Source organism: Amyelois transitella, chromosome 8, assembly GCF_032362555.1.
Source record: "Amyelois transitella isolate CPQ chromosome 8, ilAmyTran1.1, whole genome shotgun sequence".
NCBI classification, from domain to species: Eukaryota; Metazoa; Arthropoda; class Insecta; order Lepidoptera; family Pyralidae; genus Amyelois; species Amyelois transitella.
Genome location: NC_083511.1, coordinates 3,141,185 through 3,162,486, shown reverse-complemented (window position 1 = coordinate 3,162,486; position 21,302 = coordinate 3,141,185). Strand labels below are relative to the sequence as shown.

Genomic DNA, 21,302 nt, shown 5'->3' with positions numbered 1-21,302 from the left:
CTTAATCGCCTTTAACGACATCCATGGGTAAGAGATGGACTGGTCCTATTCTTTTTTCTATAGGTGCCGGGAACTATACGGTTTTTTAATTATATATAGTTGTTTAAGTACTGGTTATTATCCGCGACGTCCGCGTGAACAATGGGAACAGCGCAGCCGAGATAGCTTTTAAAAGGCTAATTTTTACCAACTTGCTTGATAGGTATATTAAGATCAAATTATAAATTTCAACTTATTATGTTATTCCAAAGTCTAAACTTTACTACTGCAAAACTTAACTTACCTTTATTTACATCTACACATCCTTATAAATTTTCGCAGTTATTTTATTAATGAGATAGGATTTTGATTGCTTGGAGGCCTCTGTAGCGCAGCGGTAGCGCTCTCATACATACATATTACCACGTCTGTAGCCCTTGCGGGATAGACAAGTCTTTAAAAAAACTGATAGGCGACGTTCAGCTGTTGTGCGCTTCTCTGTGTCATAGAATCCCGGCCAGGGCATGATGAGAAACAAACTTTCTCTGATCTGATGGATATTAATCTTTATAAGTATTATACAATTAAGTATCATTGCGTTAGTATCTCGTTACACAAGTACTTCGAGGCTAACTCAATCTGTGTAACTGTGTAATTTGTCCCGCATATATTTATATTTATCTATGGTCCTTGGTCAAAAGAGACATGTAAAGGCGTCTTACAGCAAAGGTTAGTGAAAAATCAACTCCGCAAAAAGTTTCCGATGTAAATTGTTAGTATGGATGGATACATGGACGAGAAGGAAAGTCGGAACGGTCAATAATCAACAAGGTCACGGTCACATTCTTTTTCAAATAGAACCCCTGGAAGATGTAAGATTACAAACATACAAACATAGATTTGTTTCGTATCGTACAGGTAAAAATTGAGCCATTGGTTGCCATAAAATTTTGCGTAGGTATTGACTACCGCATACAATTTAGTTGGTCTAGCTTTTCAAAAATGTTCTACATAAGTACGTACATGTAAACACGTTTCTATCCCTTGCGGGATAGACATAGCCTAAACTCTATATAGAATATCAAATAGAAAGATAGAATATCGATACATAGTTGTCTAGATAGAATATAGACAGAGTATCGATAGAATGTGCCGTGTTGTTCCCGGCACCAGTGCAAAACAGAATAGGACGGACCACTCCATCTCTTTCCTATGGATGTCGTTAAAGGCGACTAAGGGATAGGCTTACAAACTTAGGATTCTTTTTTTAGGTGATGGGCTAGCAACCTGTCACTATTTGAATCTCAATTCTATCATTAAGCCAAATAGCTGAGCGTGGCCTATCAGTCTTTTCAAGACTATTGGCTCTGTCTAACCCACAAGGGATATAGACGTGACCATATGTATGTATGTATGTATCGATAGAATATCAATAGTTGCATTATTGAGCGGCAACACTACTAGCTACCCAAGACATGTTAGATCCCTAGGCAATACTCGTATGTTTGGCTTCTGCAACTAATTGACTCCCGCTAAGGACCAGGAGTTAGTTTGAAAACTAGACAATGCGGTAGGTTTCCCTCCTACACAGGCTACCAACTTAGCTTTAGACCTGAGGTAAATTAGTTAACGTAAGTTTGACGTCACAGATTTGATACTGTGGAAAGGTCACACGGTCATGTTTAAACATCTTCTAAAAAGAACCTCTTGAACACTTATTTGTTTGGTTTTCACTTAGATAATGTAAAAAAATACTAGACGAGGGGGCGATTCCCGCGGCTTTTGCGCCACCTCCTCCGCCGCCCGCGTAAAAAGTAAAATAGCAATAATTCCCGTTCCCGCGGGAATTTCGGAAAATCCTCACTTGGTGCACCGCGAGACCAAATAAAAAATCTACAAGCCAAATTTCAAGACTCTAGACCCAACGATTTGGGCTGTGCGTTGAAATCAGTCTGTCATTCATTTTAATCTTTTATCAATTTAGATATCAAGTCGGCTGTTTAAAAAAAAGATATCTTAGTAGCGTAACTTTTGTCCATCCAGAGCCGAAAAAATACCTAGAAATGATATCTGTTCAAGACAGACATTCTTGAAAAAATTAAAATAAGCAAGAATTAACCTCAAAAAGTGGGAATTAGACTAAATAAATTGAATTGTAAAAACAAACAACCTTTAACCAGAGAAACATTCTAAAGCACTTTAACGTTATTATCCTCAGACATCAAGTCACATTAAATTCTTTATTCATTTTATTTTTGCGGGGTCACGGGCCACGGCCGGAATTCCCGCGATGTCTTTGATCTGAAGCGAACAAGAAAAAAAAACATGGAAAATGCACTTCAACTGTCTTCATAAAAGGGGAAAAATATAATTTATTCACGAGATAATTTTCTCCTCCCTTTAAAAGATAGACGTCGTTTGAAGTAGGGTGGCGAATGAATGTTTGCACAGAACCTGGCCTCACTATCTCTCGGGAGGACTTTGTCTTGTCCATTCCACTTTTTTTGTACTTTATATCGCTTTAGTTGCAACTGGCGAGGCAGACGCAATAATAAGGTTTTCGATTGATGATAGTTCAACCTTTTGTTTAACCTCGGATTATTTCGGATTTTAGAATTATTGTGTAGATATTTTTTCCTGATTATGTGTACAACACCATGTAGAGACTACGTGGATACTAAAGCGATATTGCATCCTCCTCGTTTAATATTAAAATACACCGCAAATAGAGTTGGCTGTCAATAACGGTAAGTTAACAAATAGTATTCAACTAGCCAAAAGAAAAATAAACCGGTATTAGCGCATCTCAACAAAAAGTTTCAATCGATGTATAACTTACAACAAAAAATATCTCTGGTCCAGTCTTCTTATGTGGAAAGGGAGATTACTAGATATATACCAACTCATTCCTAATAGTGAGAATTAAGATTTATGAAGTTTTATGGCGGTTTGAGATTCATAAGCGGTCTCCACATCACCAGTTTCCAGAAGACCCATTGTACGCATCCACACCGGCAATTGTCTTAAGACTTTTACATGGTCTTGAGAATAAAGGTCATACGGTGTGGATGGATAACTTTTATAATTCACCACTGTTTGCGCGCCGGCTCAAATACTTTCCTGCAGTGCTCGTGCCACAGAAAATTATAGTGTCCTTTTCTTACCATACACAGTTATACTGGTCTTAAAACAAATCTTATAATACAGCCCCAAACAGAAGCCACAAGAGAGCAGATAAGTAAATAAAAGCAGACGTAGATCGCCTTTTAATTTAATTAATTTTAATGTCCTTTCCTCTGAAAGAGTATCTATTACATTACCCGTAATATTTTCCATTAATTTAATCAGCCATTCACTGGAAGCAACATCGTTACCTTTCACCTGAAAAGGTTTTACATAATTCAATGTTGAGATGGCCTAAATGAATTGAAAACAGAATTATTCGTTGCTTTTTGAGTGAAATAGAAAGTGACAAGTTTTTAATAATATATTTTAGATATAAATAGAATAGAAACTCAAAATCAAACACATGATATTAAAATAAAGTTATGTTTTTTAAGAAACTATAAAACTATTAACATTCACCCGATATCCTAAACAATATTTATTAATCCAGCGGCTGATATAACAGTTCGTTGACACTAGTACCATGGTATACTCGTAGTTCCATATACTTATTCTGAGAGTTCCATGATAGAACTACTGATAATAATTAATAGACCTCGCGATAATTTTCAGCGCCACCTATTGAAAAACTTCTGTACTACAGTCATATATATTTTTGAAAATAAACTTAAAAAATTTAAGTAACCTTTCCTTTATATCCATATATACCATACACCAAATTTCATCAAAATTGCACGGACGGTTCGAAATTAAACGCGTTACAAAACTACATACAAAAAAGTATTTTACGGATGGGATAGACAATTACACCTTTCAAAAACGTTTTCATTACTTGGATTTTTTTATATTTTGATAACACAATATTCACAATAACTTACGATAGCAGCCAATCTCATAAATTGTTCAAGAAGTTTTAAGATAGGGTTAAAAATAAAAATCAAGACCAAATTAGGATTTAAGATAATTTATTACTTCATTTTGAAAACAAATGCAAGTAGAACTTCTATGTTTCATACAAACTTGAACAACGTGTTAACATAACGAGGATATTGCAAGCAATAAAATACAAAATTAGACAAACGCTGTAATATAATCATACATGTTGTTGTTTTTCTTCACAGAGTCAGATAACTTTACAAACAGACTTACTTCTGAACTTTATGACTTCAGGCTTGGATCAGAGATCCACATTTTGCCTGAATAAACAGGTTTCTACATGATCCGAAATACTTTTATTCATCAGTAATACTCACTGTTACAGCTTGGCAAGAATGTCCTGAAACGGAACAAAATTTTTTGCACACAGGCAATACTCGTTTATGTCACGTGACCTGAGTAGGTACTTGATGTGTCAGTCCATCGTCATTTCTGTGTTCAGTGAACGATTATTAGAGCTTTTTCCCAAGTTTTACCAACTTTAACTTGTGAGAAATAAAATATGTCTCATAGAAAAAGAAATACAGTTCGCAGTTCCGGTAGAGAAGTTATATATCATGTCTACAAACGTTGTTTAGCTAAATCCGAAGCTGGGACGATTTTATCCGATATCAGCAATATTTACACAAGAACAGCTGAAATGACCGGTACGTTGTGATGTTATTTAATCAACCACGTAATATTTGACGTATTGTATGCATAATATAACTCTCAAACGGGAAATAAAATTTATAAAATTTTGAGGTTATGTTGACATTTAGTTAGTTTTTACTTTATAATTTTCTATAGTGCTTTAGGAAAAATTTAATATTATTACATTTTTGCAAAAAAAAATTCTAGGCAGCAGCTGAGCAAGCGTTTGCGTCTATTTCTGCCGAAGCGTGGAGAAATTCTTACAGCCATGTCATGAAAAAAGATAAAGAATATTATGAACGAGGGCAGACGCTTTACGAAGACATAGACAGACTTGTAATAAACCTGCCAGATGACAGTAGTAGTATTAGCGATTCCTCTAACCTAGACGAGATTGAGAATTTTGGAGAAGGTACGAGCCAAGACACAGAACACTTCTCTGGTGTTGAAGTTTATACGAAAGTCTTCTGACTTCAGACTCTGATTAAATAAATTAATTCTTTAAATTTTGTTAGTTTTATTACTTGCTCTCTATACCTGGTAATCATCGTCATCTGAGTTTAGATAATTATCTAGATTAAGTATCCTGTGGTATTCCAGATGTTACCCGTGTACCAAATTTCATCAAAATCCATCCCGTAGTTATTGCGTGAAAGAGTAACAAACGTTCATTCATACAAATCTACATCCTCGCACACTTTCGCATTTATAATATACTAGCTGCTCCTCGAGACTATACTCGCGTATGAATATGGGATAAAAAGCCTATATGTTATTCCAGAAACTCCTTCACTACATGTACCAATTTCATCAAAATTTAACGGTTTAAGGTGAGGGAATAACAAACTAAATATATTTTAAAAAATACTCCATCTATCAAAATCATTTTTGTCGCAGTATATGGGGTGATCACATTACACGACAGTGGCGCCCCTATTACTGTCACGACCTTCTTGCCAAGCTGTGCTTACTAAATGTAACTTAATACGTTTCTCTTTTAATTAGGATAAGTTGACAAAACATAAAAAATAAAAATAACAGTTGGTCAACTCATCCCATGGGATGAATATCAATCAAGGTGTCTTAATTCAATAACCGTAAGAAGATCGGTTGGCATTCAACCTTATTCAACTTTCCTATGTAAGTTACATTTTTATTAAGAAAGATTGTATTAAAAATGATTTACACGGACGCAACAGAATTAGTACCCAATTAACCACTCGACAACCGATGCTCTTAACGCTCGAACGTTAAAATCTCAATACAATTACAAAAAAAAAACTGCTGTAAAACAGAATATATTTTTACAAAAATATAAAGCCTTGTTATCGAGGACAATTATTGAAAAAAAGAAGCGATCTAAACATACCGTAGCTATTTTAATCAAGCTTATATATTATAGGCCGATAACATTCATAATTTAATTGATGTCACATTTAATTGACGCCATATTTTTCTATGGTAAGCAAGCTTATTAGTTATCAATATTTGGCACATGCTTCGTACCCTGATTAGATTTTAATACTATGTATATAATTTCCTATTTACATTCGTTATTCATTCATATTTCCATACAAAATATTGCAATTAAAATACTTTAGACTGTATTTCTTTTTTTAAATAACATCGAGGTAATAGCTCAAGAATAGTTTTGTTTATAAGGAATTTCTAATTAACAGCTTACTAATTATTATATAGGGTAAGATTCAATTCTGCAGAAGACGACTAAAGGACAAATAATGAAGAACTAGTAAATCAATAAATCCCAACATTTTTTGCTGGGATGGCAACTGACCTTAAAATCTTTGAAGACCTTTCGGGCCAATATCTAAAAATACAATCAGGAATGTACGATGATAAAGTAAATAATTGCTTGAACCCGAAACCGTACTACTATTAAATAAGATTTTTTTCTGAATCTAATTTTAAAATCTGTTTTATTTATCTATCTAATTTCTCTATTTAAATCTTTCGTGTAATTAATGAAAATTTAATTTCAAAAGATTCAATATGCAGATACCAAATAGATATACTTAAAAAAATAATGGTATTCAGACGAGAACTTCAATTACAAAAATAAGAGCCAAATATCCTGACCAAACAAATCAAAAACTTTTAACTTTGGGCAACGTCAAAGAGTCGAATTTCTAGTTATATTTCTTGGTTCAGAGACATTTCACATTTTTCAGCGGCACAGTGCTGCCCTCGTTTGATATAAATCATTAAATCACTTTAAATATTATCTAGTAATTTAATGTAGAAAATTTATAATTTTAGAATAGAATAGATTTATTTTCAAAATTAGATACAAGGTTTGATACTTATTGACGTCACATCACTAAAATCTAAATATAACTACTACCGATTCCAAAGCGCATGTGTAGAAGAAGCGGCAGAACAAACTACACTGCAGCATTTTCATCGGACGTCAATTTACAAATACAGATCTCTTATATATTCGTCTTTGTTTTAGATAAAATTATTTATTCCAAATGAGAGCAGCCCTGGGCGGTTGAAAAATGTAAAAGCCACTTTTAAATATGCGATAATAGAAAAAAAAAACACTTATTAAAAATAAGTTTCTACATATATTAGTAATATCTACTGGAGATAATATAAGCCTTAAATTCCAACAATTATTTAATTTCTCCTCATGCAACTTTACCTAATTTTTTCATAAGACTTAAACCTAATTTCTTAGAACATACCTTATTTGTTTAATTTATTACTAAACTACCCTACACAGCATTGGACCAACTGATTTTTATATGGTTCATAAATAAATAAATATTTTAGGTCAAATATATAACTTTTAATAAATATTACAAAATATATATATATACATATATTGGGACAACATTCCTGATTTTATTTGCGGAAAAAATTAAAGAAGTATTCTCGTAAAATATTTTATATCCACTTTTATTGCATATTATTTCTACCCTAACGTTACCTCTAAAACCTTGGTCCTACAAGGGATACTAAAAAGTTTTAAATCATTCAATACTATCAATTAGGCCCTCTGAAACCACTTTCGTTCTTAATTTAAAAACTATCGCGTTCAATACAATATCTTATAATTTACACAGGTTACAATTTAAATTGCACGACTGTGTATACAGCCGCCTGCAGAGTAGCATGCCTGTTCATACGAACCAAACCTGCAAGTTTGGTCTAACATTTGGGTAAAAAGAGCAGACACTAATGGGTAAAGTCGTATAAAACTGTACTATTTTGAAGTTTAGAGTGACCCCATGTTTTCTTGAAAATTAAACATTTTATTTACTACTTGCACTTTTTTTATTTAATTAGGATGGAGTAATAATACCTCTGCAATAATTAAAAAATAGCCATGCTTAATTTATGGCCACAATTAATATAAATACACTGATATTTATAAATCAGTAAAATAACAACTAGTACATGAATAATTTGTCTCCTAACTACACAGTGGTATATTTGAATTAAAAACAAAATTTTGGTCCATTTTTAGTTCAGAGTATTAACCAGATGCTAAATTAAATCCTAACAAAGTTCAAAAATTGCAGATGAGAATCGCTTCATGTTTCATCAGTAAACAAAACGGCAGGTTACAGCAAATAGAAATCTTCACAAAGTGAAAAGATCAAGAATCAATTATGATAGCAGCACTGATACGGAAATTAGTGAACAATATTCTCTTCATAACTCTTCAGACGACGAGTATTTTATGTGTGATGGACTAGAACAGTTTAACGATAGTACTGACTTAGAAAACATAAAATTTCATGATATTGAAATGACAAAAGTGCAAAATAAATGCATAAATATAGATTTAAGCCGTTTAGGGAGTGAACTAAATGTAATACAAAATGCAAGTACGGGACAAAATAAAATATGAGACTGATAACGATAAGGACCAAAAAGAAACGAGATAAGGCATAAAGGACTCTTTGAACCAAAAATCAAACCAAAGAGACAATAAGACGTACACAAATAAGAAAGGTATGATAGAAGAAATCAATATGCAATCGGGTTTTGAGCCGTCGTCAGAAATAATAACAGATAAAATTGAAACAGAAATATCAGAGTTGAATCTTCATATAAACGATAGTGTTCTGGTAAGGTATTGTGAAAAAAAAGCCTGGAGGTATTGGTTTTATAGAGAAAATCATTACACAGTACCGTTCCTAAAAACTAAAAAAAAGGCCAAAATTACGTTTTGTTCATACCAAAAAAAATGATCGAGACATCGTCACGGCAAATTTGATAGTGAAAAAAATTGTGTTGACTCAAAATACTGAAAATTCCAAGGAATTTTTCATTTGAAAGGATGACTACATTTATTTTGACGATTGAAGTGCATTTAAGAGGCTTAGTGCACTCAGTACTGCCACTTTTGTTACAAATTATTTAAGAAAAACGGAAATGTTTTCTATCATTTTAAAACTAAAGTTATTAAAAGATCTTTGAGGATATTTTATGAACCATTGTTTAAGAACTTGATATTTCCGTTTTTCTTCAAATAATCTAAATCCCTGAAGCAGCGAGTGAGCTAAGCACATTTAATTTTTAAAATGTCAAAATATTTACCTTACTATTTCACTGCTTATTTTTATGATTATATTATGATAAACGTTGAAGACACATTCTGTTTTTGTTGTGGGACATAATGGCTTGTTTGTAAATGAATAATTTATGATTACTAAAATCAAGCTTCATCTTTTGGTTTCTGATATTGTTAGTTTTGGTGTTAAAGCTTAGTTTGTTGAGTATGTCTCCTGAATTTTGGTTTTGAAGTATTTGTGCGATTTTGATTAATATTTGTTTTGATGTTTCAGACACTTTAGTTAAAAATTATACTTTTGCTTTTATAATTTTGGTTTTGAATTATTTGTGCGATTTTGATTAATAATTGATTCGATGTTTCAGACAGTTTTGTTAAAAATTATACTTTTGCTTTTATAATAGGAAGAAAGCCTGTTTTTAATAACATACATAACACTCATAGTTTATTAGTAGATTTTAATAACGTACCTATGAGTACTAATAAAAATATTAAAATAATATTTCCTTTTTTTAAACACCTAGCTGTATATGTACATGCACCTTTACTATAACACAATAACGCACTGGAACATTTCCAGTGCGTTATTGTGTGTATGTATTGTGTATTGTGTTTGTGCGCACTTGAACAGTGCGTTTTATTACATTTTTTTACGACCTTACCCAAATAGTTCGTCACGAAAGTAGACCACGCGATTATTTTCAGCGCCGCTTAATAAGAAAATTTTAAACTACAGTCATATATTTTAACATCATTATTATAATTTTGCAAACTATCGAGTTAAAAGCAATTTGTTTATACTAAAAACTAATTTTTGCCCTAGTTTATTGGTGGACCTCATTCATTCGCTCGGTCATACGGTCAAATCCGAATTTTAAAAGTCTGGTATATGCTGTATAGATTAATTATCCAGTGTTTTCCAAACGCATAGCAACCCAAGCGTCAATTGAAATATCTATATGAAAATCACATTAAGCATGACTTAGGCCAGTCATTCATTTTCATTTATATTCTCTTAAATTTTACTGGACCTTGCACCCTTCCTAATAATTTAGTACTAGTTATTTAGAAAAAACTCCCATTGATCTGAAGTTTATTTGGATCTGAATACATTGAGAGTATTTGATATCAACTGTCTGTATGGAATAAACAACTTTCGTTTGATAAACTCGTATTTTATAATAACGTAAAATATATCTATCCTTGTCACTGCAAACCACTTCGCAACTCAACCGCTGTAGCCAACTTCGAAATCTGCAAAATATTTTAAATATTTTAAAAATAATATACCTAATAAGAAACCTTATGGAAGATTTTAAGGATAATGCATAAAAATGTATTATGGCTGCTAGCCCAACGTCGAATAGAAGCTGAAATTTATAAGCAGCAAATACAACAGACTACATTCTTCTTTTTCTTTCTCTTGACGTTATTCCCAGTAACATTCTCCTCTCTCTAGACAGGAGCCCGGAGTGCGCCTTTTACAAAAAGACATTCATCCTCTCTCATCTCTGCATGTTCCCCGTTGCACCCTCCACAGAAGTGATTCGGGGCCCGGGGTCCGTCTGACACTGCCTTTCCCAACAGACATTATTTATGGTAAAACACATATTTTGAATGAATGTCTGTAACGCCATAACATTCGAAACGTTGATCAGATTTTAATCAAATTTAAAATGTGTATAGGATCTGTCAGTGGATTTATTAGTTGGACATGAAAATCCGTTAATTTTTTTTAGGCATTCCCATTTCAGTTAAAATTGAAAGTGTTGTGATACAATATAATTACATAGTTGGCATTACTTTATTTATTTGTCGCTCTGTTTGTCTATTATAAAAAAGAAAAAAGCTATCATCTTCCTTTTAGGTGACGTGAGCGCATTACGTAGCTACCTAGTGCCTTGTAAGTTTAAAGTGAATAAAATAAAGCATTTGTACGTTCATCAAAAATAAGTATTTTATTTAAAAACAACAGGTTATAGGCCCAAACACATAATTTGTTACGAATTAAATAAAAGTTGTCACTAAATCATTGCACTTCGACTAACCGGCAATTTGATGTTAGGCTGTTGTCACGTTGTGAAAGACTAACTGCATCGACCGACAGAGCCAATAAAACGCTTAAATCATGTCGCCATACGTTATCATTTTGTAAAAGATCTTATAAAAAATAATAAGATAATTGTAAGTTATAAAAGTTCAAGTGAACAACCAGCTGATGTTTTTACAAAACCTCTAAATAAGGAATTATTCATAAAATGTATCAAGAAGTGTGGACTAGAATACAAGTATTTTTTTTTGTAAAATCATATTTCATAATTGTATGTTGAGTAAAACTCTTATAAAAGTAATTATATTGAGAGGGGGTATTGTGATACAATATAATTACATAGTTGGCAGTACTGTGTTTATATGTCAATGTTGTCGCTCTGTTTGTCTATTATTTAAAAAAAAAAAAACAAGTCACATAATAGGAAAAAGATAGTTCTTTTTCCTATTATGTGACGTGAGCGCATTCCATACCTACCTAGTGTCTTGTAAGTTTAAAGTGAATAAAATAAATCATTTGCACGTTCATCGAAAAGACGTATTTTATTTAAAAACAACAGAAAGTGTTCGCGAGGTCTAATTTCGCGGCGAACAACTAATCTGCTCATCGCTTATATCAATCTATCAATCTTGTATCGACTCTAAATATCAATACAACTTACTGCAACTGGCTTCGCCTCGCTATATTCCGAGCAGGCAGAACGCCAGCAGGTTGGAACATCAGTCGTCGGCGTCAATCTCTTCATCGCTCATGTCCTCCTCACTGGTACAATCAGGTTGCGACGCCTGCGCATTGCAACGTTCGCACCAACACACGAATAGGTAGTTTTGAGCTAATTCCTGCAATCAAGGGGAATGTTAACAATTTAACGCTTGAATGAAAAGTGATTAATGAGAATGAAGCAAAGTTCTAAAATGACTAACTGGACTGTGCTGGACAGTTTAAAAGCAAAACATCTGAATATTAAAATCAACATTCTAAGAAAAAATACACATACATGAAAATAATCTACATATATGTATTGAGTAACACATATTTTAATCGCGCGGGAATTTCGGGAAATCTTACAGCATTTCATTTGATAATTTGAACTTCCTACGCCTAGGGGTTTCAGCTGTACGTTATCTGTAAGTCAGTCTCTTAGTAACAGAATAGTTTAAAATTGGAATTAATAGAAATAATAATAAGGATAGGAAAAAAATACCTTTTGCCTAGAGTGCCTAGACCTTTGCAGAGCACATTCGTCCAAATAGCTTATACATATTTCTTCTCCAGGCGCTATAGCCCTCAACGCTTTGAGTTGTATGCGATGGTTGCCATACGGGAACGATGACTCTGCATTCGGTTCACAACTGTGGTTACTTGCACTTTGCAGTTGGTACAACCCCGAGCCCTCTGTGTTCAGGAATGTTCCAGACTCTGCAAGTTAAATATTGCTGTTATATTTACACAACATACAATAAAATAATAAAGAAAATTAAAAAAAAAAACAATCATACCCTTTTCGACATACTGATAAAGCTTATCAATGAACAGATCCAACTGCTGCCTCTCATCATCAGACATAGTCAACTCCAGCACGTTGTTAACCCACATCGCTAAAGGGCTAGTACCGATGCCTTGACCATTAGTGCCAATCAGCGCCATTAGGGTACAGAATCCTTCTGGTGTTAGGAACTGGGAACATTACATCATAATTTGATAAGTCGCGAAGAAAAAACATAATGTGTGCCGGCTGCTTCTCTTCCCGTGCAGAATTAAAGTCAATCAAGATTTAATCAGAATTTGAGTCAATTAGGCCAAACAGCTAATCGTCACCTGTCAGTCTTTCAAGACTGCTGGCTCTGTCTACCCCGCAAGGAAAACAGACGTGATATGGATGGAATCAAGAGAAAGGCTACTAAACTGAGAATTTTATTAGCTGATAAGCTAGGAACCTCTCACTATTGGAATCTCAGTTCAATCATTAAGCCATACAGCTAAACCTGGCTAGTCTTTTCGAGGCTACTGACCTCTTAGGTGATAAAGACGTGATTATATGTATGTTATAAACTAATAACATACCTCTTTAGCATGATCACCACTAATAACGTTACTGGTCAGTTCTCTCAATGTGATGAGCTGATCAGAGAACTGTTCACCTAGTAGTTTATGAACTAACTCTGCATCTTCGTTCACTGTTCTGTGACAGAACTGTTTGATTTTGGCAACGGCCGCTGGTGGTTCCGGACTTTGTTCAATGTATGCTAATATCCGGACAAGTAACATTATGCTCGTAGTTTCTGGTGGATAGTGCATTTGTCTGAAAATAATGTGGGAAAGAACCATTTAAATGTTGCAAGAAAAACTAATTGTTTCGCTGATTAAATCTTCCGTAAACTACCTTGCTTAATTCCTAAACTTTTTCCTTTAGATTAAATCTGGTACTAAATCGTGGTGGAGATCAAGGTACGGTATGTTTCACAGATGAAAAAAAAATTACTATACCATAGTGAATAAGCAACTCAATTTCACTGATTAAAAAATATTTTAATAACAATTCTTATTATAAGTCATACTTTGCAGGAAGCTAAATCAGATACAGTGTGGGATCAAATGGACACCATTAAATTTTGGGAATCACACTACCCCATAGGACTGCACTAATTGTAATAGAAATACTTACTTCCACGCTTCCAAAAGCACCATAACTGGATGCTGTACATCACTAACATCATAACACAGCGATCTGTGATACGTCACATAAGCCTGCTGCTTACAGCCCTCGCAACAGTACAGCACTCCGCACTGGTCGCACGTTGTAATGTTCTCCAAGTTGGTCTCGTAACAGTTTGAATGTGGGAGCACAATGTCTGGCTTACAGGACAGACGCCTTACGTTTTGTTCAGGTGTTTCTATTGGCCTGGAAGACAGAAATTTATCAACTTAAGTTGGTTTAACACTTTATTATCAACCACATTTGCAAAAATAAAGAATTTAAATGTACAATGCACTTACAATTCTTTGATAGAATTCATGTAGACAGAAAAGAATACAAAATGGTATAGTATTTATTTATTACTTGCTTTGGCCCGCATTTTTGTCTGAGTGGTTTCCTTTTTCGCAATAAAAAGTAGAGTATGTTCTTTCATCTCCGTACCGAAGTTCATCATAATCAAATCAATGTAACATGTAGGTGTAACAGCGTAAGAGAGTCAAAGTAACATTCATACACAGATTTAACTGATTGAACATATTACGAGTATATTTTTTTCCATAAAAGATGGATGACAGAGTGATACAGGGCTTGCCTTGTTGAACTTTTAATAACCAATTTCGAATGTCCTACAAAAGGGAGATGGAAGGAGTACCCATAATTGTCGAAAATGCATAATGAGTGTGAAGGAAGCAGGAGGTCTGTAAGGATCTTAGAAAGTGGAAATTCATAGCCTCTATACCCCAATGGTCGACAGGCAAAGTGGTATGTATGTGTTTTAAAATAATTTATCATTAACATCACACGTCAACTGTCAATCATAGGGAAGAAAATTACATGCTCAGCCAATAGCAGTGAAGAGTCTAATTCACGATTACAAAGAATTCATAGATTGGAGCATAAATACAACCTCTAACTCTACATTGTCGGAGCAACAGTTCCCCTGGCATACCACCAGCTAGCCTGGCAGAAGATTTTTTCTTTGTGGAGGTCGAGCCTGAACTATCGCTCTTGCTACAGTGGAGCCATTTATTTTTAAGTTTGTTTAAAAATAATAACACAACTCCTAAAACTCTCTCTAAAAAACATTAAACATAATGATAGGGGTATATTTATAGGATAACCATGGTTCCCGGCACTTTAAATAGGACCACACTATATCTTTCCCATTGATGTCATAAAAAGCCACTAAGGGAATGAGTGACAAACTTGGGATTCTTCTTGTCAGTGATAAGCTAGCACTATTTGATTCTCAATTCCATCATTAAGCCATACTTGTCAGCTAAACTTAACAAGTTGGCTGTGTCTACCCTTATGTACATAGTTCTATATAATCAGGGACATTCCCAAAATAACCCGAAACTGACAAGCTTTTGTAAAGCTCGCCGAGCCCGAAAGAGATTTTATGAATGTGGATGAAGTGATTGAAGTATGGAGGGATCATAGCAAGTGATAAGATGTAGTTCCTGCCTACCCTACCGGAATCCGGGCGTATGTTCTTCGTAATAGATTCCTGAATGAGGTGTTAATATCTCAAGTCTCTGACCAATCATACATTTCAGGCTAGACTACATTTTAACATTTTCAAGAGGTTTAAATATAACCTAGGTACCTCATACAATGATCACAGGCCAGGTATCGGTAGGCGGCATTCCAAGCAAATTGACATGACACCAAAGGATCTTCTTCCAAAATGACATCACCCTCATTATAGTGTTTCGTTGCAAACAACCCTTTCCCCTGAAAATACGTACAACGTAAACGTTATGAATAATAAATCAATAAATATTAATTTAGCCAAAATATGTAGGAGAATTTCTGCTTACTTTCTTGCTACTCGAAGAACGTATTTCATAACCTGCCATGACACTACGCTCAATCAAACGTGGAAAATGCCTAGTTGTAATTAAAACTGATTATAATGAATTGGAAGTCATGAAAACACCATGGATAACCTAGGTATTTTTATTCAAATGCAAACCAACCAAACCCACCATTAACGCATGAGTGTCATTGTCAAGTCAATTACAAGTGACATTGACATGAACAATCTACCTATTTTTGTCATAAAGACCTATGTTATAGAACCTATGGAGAGACCGATGTTAACACATACGAATTTTTCTTATACATTTATCAAGAATTATGCTAGAGCGTTAACTCTTACCCGATACAACGCCATATATGGCTTCTAGGTTTGTTTATTTTTTTAAAACATATTAAAATTATTATTTTTTCTAAACCAACTAAGAAAAAATATTACAAAATTCTCCGTGGAACGGAATGTATTATTTGTTGTCTATGGTAAGGTCTATCTGTCAAGTAAAAGAAAGCTGCAAACCAATGAAGAAGTATCCTATGGAAATACCGTAATTGTTCAACTTGAATCAGAAATAAACAATATCTGTCTCTTTCTCACAACAGTGGTTTTAGGGGAGAAATAACGTTTACACTCTTTTATCAGCACCCTCTTCATTGGCTTCGATGTACTTTTGCTGCTGCACCGCCGTTTAGTTTACATGTGTGAAGTTGTCACCGTGAGGTTTTTACATTTCTCCGAGGAAATCCCGTGTTTTTCGACTTTTTACCAAGCTGTGCTAATAGTAATCGTTAATAAACTATAAAACAAAGTGTTCCATAGCATATTGTGGCTTATGCCAAAGCAAAAATAAGTCGAATTTAACCTTTCACCGGTAAATGGTTAACATTTGGTAAAATTATTGTCTATCATAAAGTGTTTTTAATGAAATGTGTTTAACCCTTAAATTGTTTTTGTCCGTTTCATGTGACATGTAATAAAAACGCACTAGAGATGGACGATATACATCGATTTATTTAAAACACTCGATGTATAGTTACGATGCATCGTATTAAACCGATGTATTGTTAATACTTGAACATCGAATATAATAGGGAACATGCAATAATTTTAGTTTTGATTTCATTTTAAAGAATTCCATGTAAAATAGGTCTTAACATATTAAAAAAATTGAAACAATCTAATTTATCGTAAAAAAATGCGGCTTTAAACTGATCGTTTAAATTTTCGCGCCAAAACGGACCTACACTTCCAATGACGTCACACGTGTCTGACACTGGTCGTGCTTGCCTTCGTTGATTACAGTGTTTCCACAATGAGGGGAAATTCCCCTTTTAAGGGGTAATCAGGGTCCAGAGGGGAAGAAAAAGGGGAAATTTTAGGTAATCATATATTAATTTTTATTATATATAAAATTATATCGACGGCCTCTTTGGCGCAGCGGTAGTACGCCTGTCTGTGACACCAGAGGTCCCGGGTTCGAATCCCGGTCAGGGCATGATGAGAAAAGAACTTTTTCTGATTGGTTTGGGTCTTGGATGTTTATCTATATAAGTATTTATTATAAAATATACAAAGTATCGTTGAGTTAGTATCTCGTAACACAGTCTCGAACTTACTTCGAGGCTAACTCAATCAGTGTAATTTGTCCCGTATATATTTATAAAAAATATATTTAAAAATTAAACTTTTAGTTACAACAAAAGTGCCAAAACTACAGCAAAATAATTTTTGAGGGGAAAAAAGTTCTGAAAAGGGGAAATCGGAATTGAGGCATGGGGAAAGAAAATTTTTATAGTGGAAACACTGGTTGATTATCATAAATTGCAAGTTTTCTCGACTTTCCACTAAGTTTTTTGTAATAATTTAAAATGGAATATCCATCCACATCAAGTGATTACAAGACATAATACCGAAAAAATTCGGATAAAAAGTCGTGTTGATTCATGTTTTGTGCCTATGTGTCCATCTACTTTAACAAAGTTTCTAAATGCCTGTGTAGATCATTTTCTCATACCCCAAATAGACTATAGTATAATCATTTGTTGTGCACTTGTTAATCACCTTTAATTAAAATTGAATAAAAAACAATATTTTCGAAGCATAGTTTTATTTAATAAATTTATGAAATATTTGAAAAACAAAAAAATGTGCTTATATATTATATATATCTTTTAATTTCGGAAATACAGCATCTATCCAGAATTTCTTTGCAATATTCATTACAGATACAATGCTGTTATCATACGGCACACAACATTTTGGTGTTATTTTATTGTATTTCACATAGGAAAGTATGGCAGCTTCGGTTGAAGGATATTTGACTTCTATTGTATAATTTTCAGTAAGCCCGTCAGGTGTTGCTCCAAAAATAGGATACTCGGCATTAAGAAGTAGTCCAGCTTCTTCAATTTCAATCTGAATTGCAGAAACAAAAATATGAATTATGTACTACAAAAGCCTTGAACCAAACATTACAAATTTCTTTTATTCATAATATTCAAACAAACAAAAACCACCGAACTTACCTTTTCTTTCTTGCTTACTACTTTGAGAACTTTTTTTTCTAGTATTTTCCCTCTACTCATCGCAATGGAAGTAAATTTTGAATGTTCTCCCATAATTGCGTTCAGAAGGGAACCATTTATAGTTCTACAGTGAGCGGCTTCATAAAGAGTTGAGCCAGTAATTCTGCCGTACCTGTAAAATAGAAAAATAAACTTATATACAGCTAATATGCCAATCAAGTTTATGTTATGTGAGTATGATAATGAGTTTATTTTGTCAAAATATTTTTTTTATTCATGGTATTTTAGTGATAAATACAATAAACAAAACTAAGTTAGAAGTCTTACTACTTACCTCAACTCAAACCACATTGGTGAATCACTTTGTTGTTTGGTGGTGGAAAATACCATATTTATATTATCAGTGGTCATTTGCTTTGATAATGCTTCAAGAAATGATTCTGGAGAGTCCAACTTTCCAATCAAGCTTGAACACACCTTATGAATGCTTGTCTTATTGAAAGTAGCGAAGAATACTTCCCTGACAATCTTTTTTATTGACAGCATCTACAAATTCTTATAAAATATCCACCTAAAAATATGCAGTTATTATTGTAACACACATTTAACTTCTTTTCAATCTTTTTAAATAAAAAAGCTGCTTACTTGAGAGAAACTGTGATTGACTGAAACTTAACCCATTTCTTTGGCTTTTATGACAGATTTTCCAGAAGCACATATAGATAATTTCGACTTCTTCCAATAGCATGTGACGGACGTAATTAGAGGCTGCTCAGACCTTCTGTGCACCATAGCAATAGTGCAGCAGCATGCTTGCACCCACCTGTATATGATAAAGTTTTAGTCATGATAATAAATACCTCATAGCATTTAAAATAATCTTCTTTATGAACAGTTTAATTATTCATTAATGTCGTAATACTTGACCTGCAGAAGCTGCACAATCTTCGCATTGGCAGGACAGAACTAAGCTTTGTGCTTCATTTATTACAGCTGTAACACGATAACCTTCTTTTCGTACTTTGTGCTCTGGAGTAACTCGACTTTTCACTGTACATAATTAATCCATCTCCATCTCTTTTAATTTGCACATAACCGATTGCGTTATCGCCGTAAGATTCTCTCGTTGAGCTAAATTATAACTGCTATGTTTTGTTTAGAAATTGCTGAATAAAATGCAAACAACGTTTAAAAACATTCATGCATACCGTACTAATTTAGTGCCTTTCATTTCTACACTTGAAAACTCTGCACTCACGACAAAAAATTTTTTTTTGGTAAATTTTTGGAATCTGTTTTATTAAATCTAACTTCCATTTTTATTAAAAACGTAAATAATACGTAAATAAAGCACTACTGCCTATTAATCGCAAAGTTAACTTCTAAAAGTTGACACAGCACGAGTGACGTCACTGAACGCTGATTGGTGTTTTGAAATGCGTTTCGTTTAACGTAATTTTAATTCGTAATAATTGCTAAAAATCAACATAATTTAAAATAAAAACGTTGAAGAAGTTCTTCTTTTATATTTTTTTAACATTTTATACGTAAAATTTTCATAAATATCATATTTGCATCTTCCCTATTATATACGGGAATATATAATTATATACGGGAAAAATTACACTGATTGAGTTAGCCTCGAAGTAAGTTCGAAACTTGTGTTACGAGATACTAACTCAACGATACTATATTTTATAATAAATACTTATATATATCGATGTTTTTCATTCGATGCATCGACCAAGCAAATTATGAATGGGCGCCGAACTAAGTCCTTTTTAAACGTATTGATTATACTATGAGTGAAACTACAGTGGGTTGCCAAATTAATAGGGACAGTCGAAAAATATTGTTTTTTTACACTTTATTGGTCCATAACTAATTAAAAACGTTGTTTTGAGTTATAATTATATTTAATAATATTAGACACACATCTTACAAGTAGTTTAAACAAAAAAATAACAGTCTTTGGGTAATTAGAAAATATTAGCAGGTATTACGAAAATGGCAATGAGATATTGCTAATATTTTGTCACATTTCCTTTAGCCTGAATGAGTGCTTCGATCCGCCTCGGCATACTTTCTATGCACTGTTTGGCACTTTCCTTTATTTTAGGGTTGTGGTGCCACACATTTATTAATTTTTCGATCAGTTTTACCTTGGTGGTTATCACTTCCTTGGCAATTTCCGCCTTGGTAATTTCCCATAAGTTTTCGATGGGGTTCATGTCTGGAGAATTGCCAGGCCAAGGTAAAACTGGTATATTGTGGTCTGCTAAAAATTTTGTTACACTCCTTGCTTTATGGCATGGTGCTGAGTCATGCATGAACATGAATTCCTCCCCCTCTGAGAACCATTCCCGGAGTTGCGGCAACAAGCGAGTTTCTAGGACCTGCCTGTATTGGTCCTGTCTCATGGTTCCCTGGACAATGTAGAGACGCCCAACCCCTTTAGCACTTATGACAGACCATACCATTATTTTAACAGGGTGTTTAACGCGTTCCACAATGCAGTCAGGGTGAAATTTCTCGCCTTGGCGCCGCCTGACAAAGTTGCTTTTGTCGGCAAGAATCTCAAATGTTGATTCGTCTGAGAAACACACCTGAAAAAAAATATTTATAACTTATATGAAAATCTTTTTAGATAATATACCATAATATTAATATAAATTATCAATTGACATTAAAACTGACCTTGCTCCAGTCTTCAACACTCATCAGACGGTGTTCACGAGCCCAAGCAAGTCGTTTCTTCTTCATCGCCTCTGTCAGTCGCGGTTTTTTAGCTGGGCGATGTCCGGTCAGGCCTTCCTCTGCCAACCTACGCTGTACAGTTCTCTTCGAAACTTGTATTCCAGACTCCTGTACCATCTGGGTTAACAATCCAGCACTTTTCTTCCTGTTTTGCAAACACATATCCCTGATTTTCCTATCGGACCGTGGTGTCGTAATCCGTTTTCTTCCGCATTTGCCTTTTCTTTTGGGCA

At 33.8% G+C, this 21,302-nt stretch overlaps 2 protein-coding genes across 3 annotated transcripts; both read right to left on the bottom strand.

Annotated features, from left to right (window-relative positions):
• Positions 1–4,053: 4,053 nt before the first annotated feature.
• LOC106139398 (histone-lysine N-trimethyltransferase SMYD5) lies at positions 4,054–16,069 on the bottom strand. Its single transcript, XM_060945358.1, has 8 exons — positions 15,792–16,069; positions 15,578–15,705; positions 13,936–14,172; positions 13,335–13,572; positions 12,770–12,947; positions 12,475–12,689; positions 11,932–12,109; positions 4,054–10,474 (listed from the first exon to the last, which is right to left on the bottom strand). Exons 1-7 carry the CDS (start codon positions 15,828–15,830, stop codon positions 11,990–11,992), a joined length of 1,155 nt encoding a protein of 384 aa, XP_060801341.1. The 5' UTR covers positions 15,831–16,069; the 3' UTR covers positions 4,054–10,474; positions 11,932–11,989.
• Positions 16,070–16,970: 901 nt separating this feature from the next.
• LOC106132155 (uncharacterized) lies at positions 16,971–19,892 on the bottom strand. 2 transcript variants are annotated; one of them, XM_060945368.1, is made up of 5 exons: positions 19,240–19,892; positions 18,958–19,135; positions 18,647–18,883; positions 18,313–18,484; positions 16,971–18,202 (listed from the first exon to the last, which is right to left on the bottom strand). In XM_060945368.1, exons 3-5 carry the CDS (start codon positions 18,856–18,858, stop codon positions 17,939–17,941), a joined length of 648 nt encoding a protein of 215 aa, XP_060801351.1. In that variant the 5' UTR covers positions 18,859–18,883; positions 18,958–19,135; positions 19,240–19,892; the 3' UTR covers positions 16,971–17,938. The 2 variants fall into 2 exon arrangements, with proteins under 2 accessions (XP_060801351.1, XP_060801352.1); XM_060945369.1 differs by having other exon boundaries at positions 18,647–19,135; positions 19,240–19,443; positions 19,521–19,892.
• Between the last annotated feature and the right edge of the window lie 1,410 nt (positions 19,893–21,302).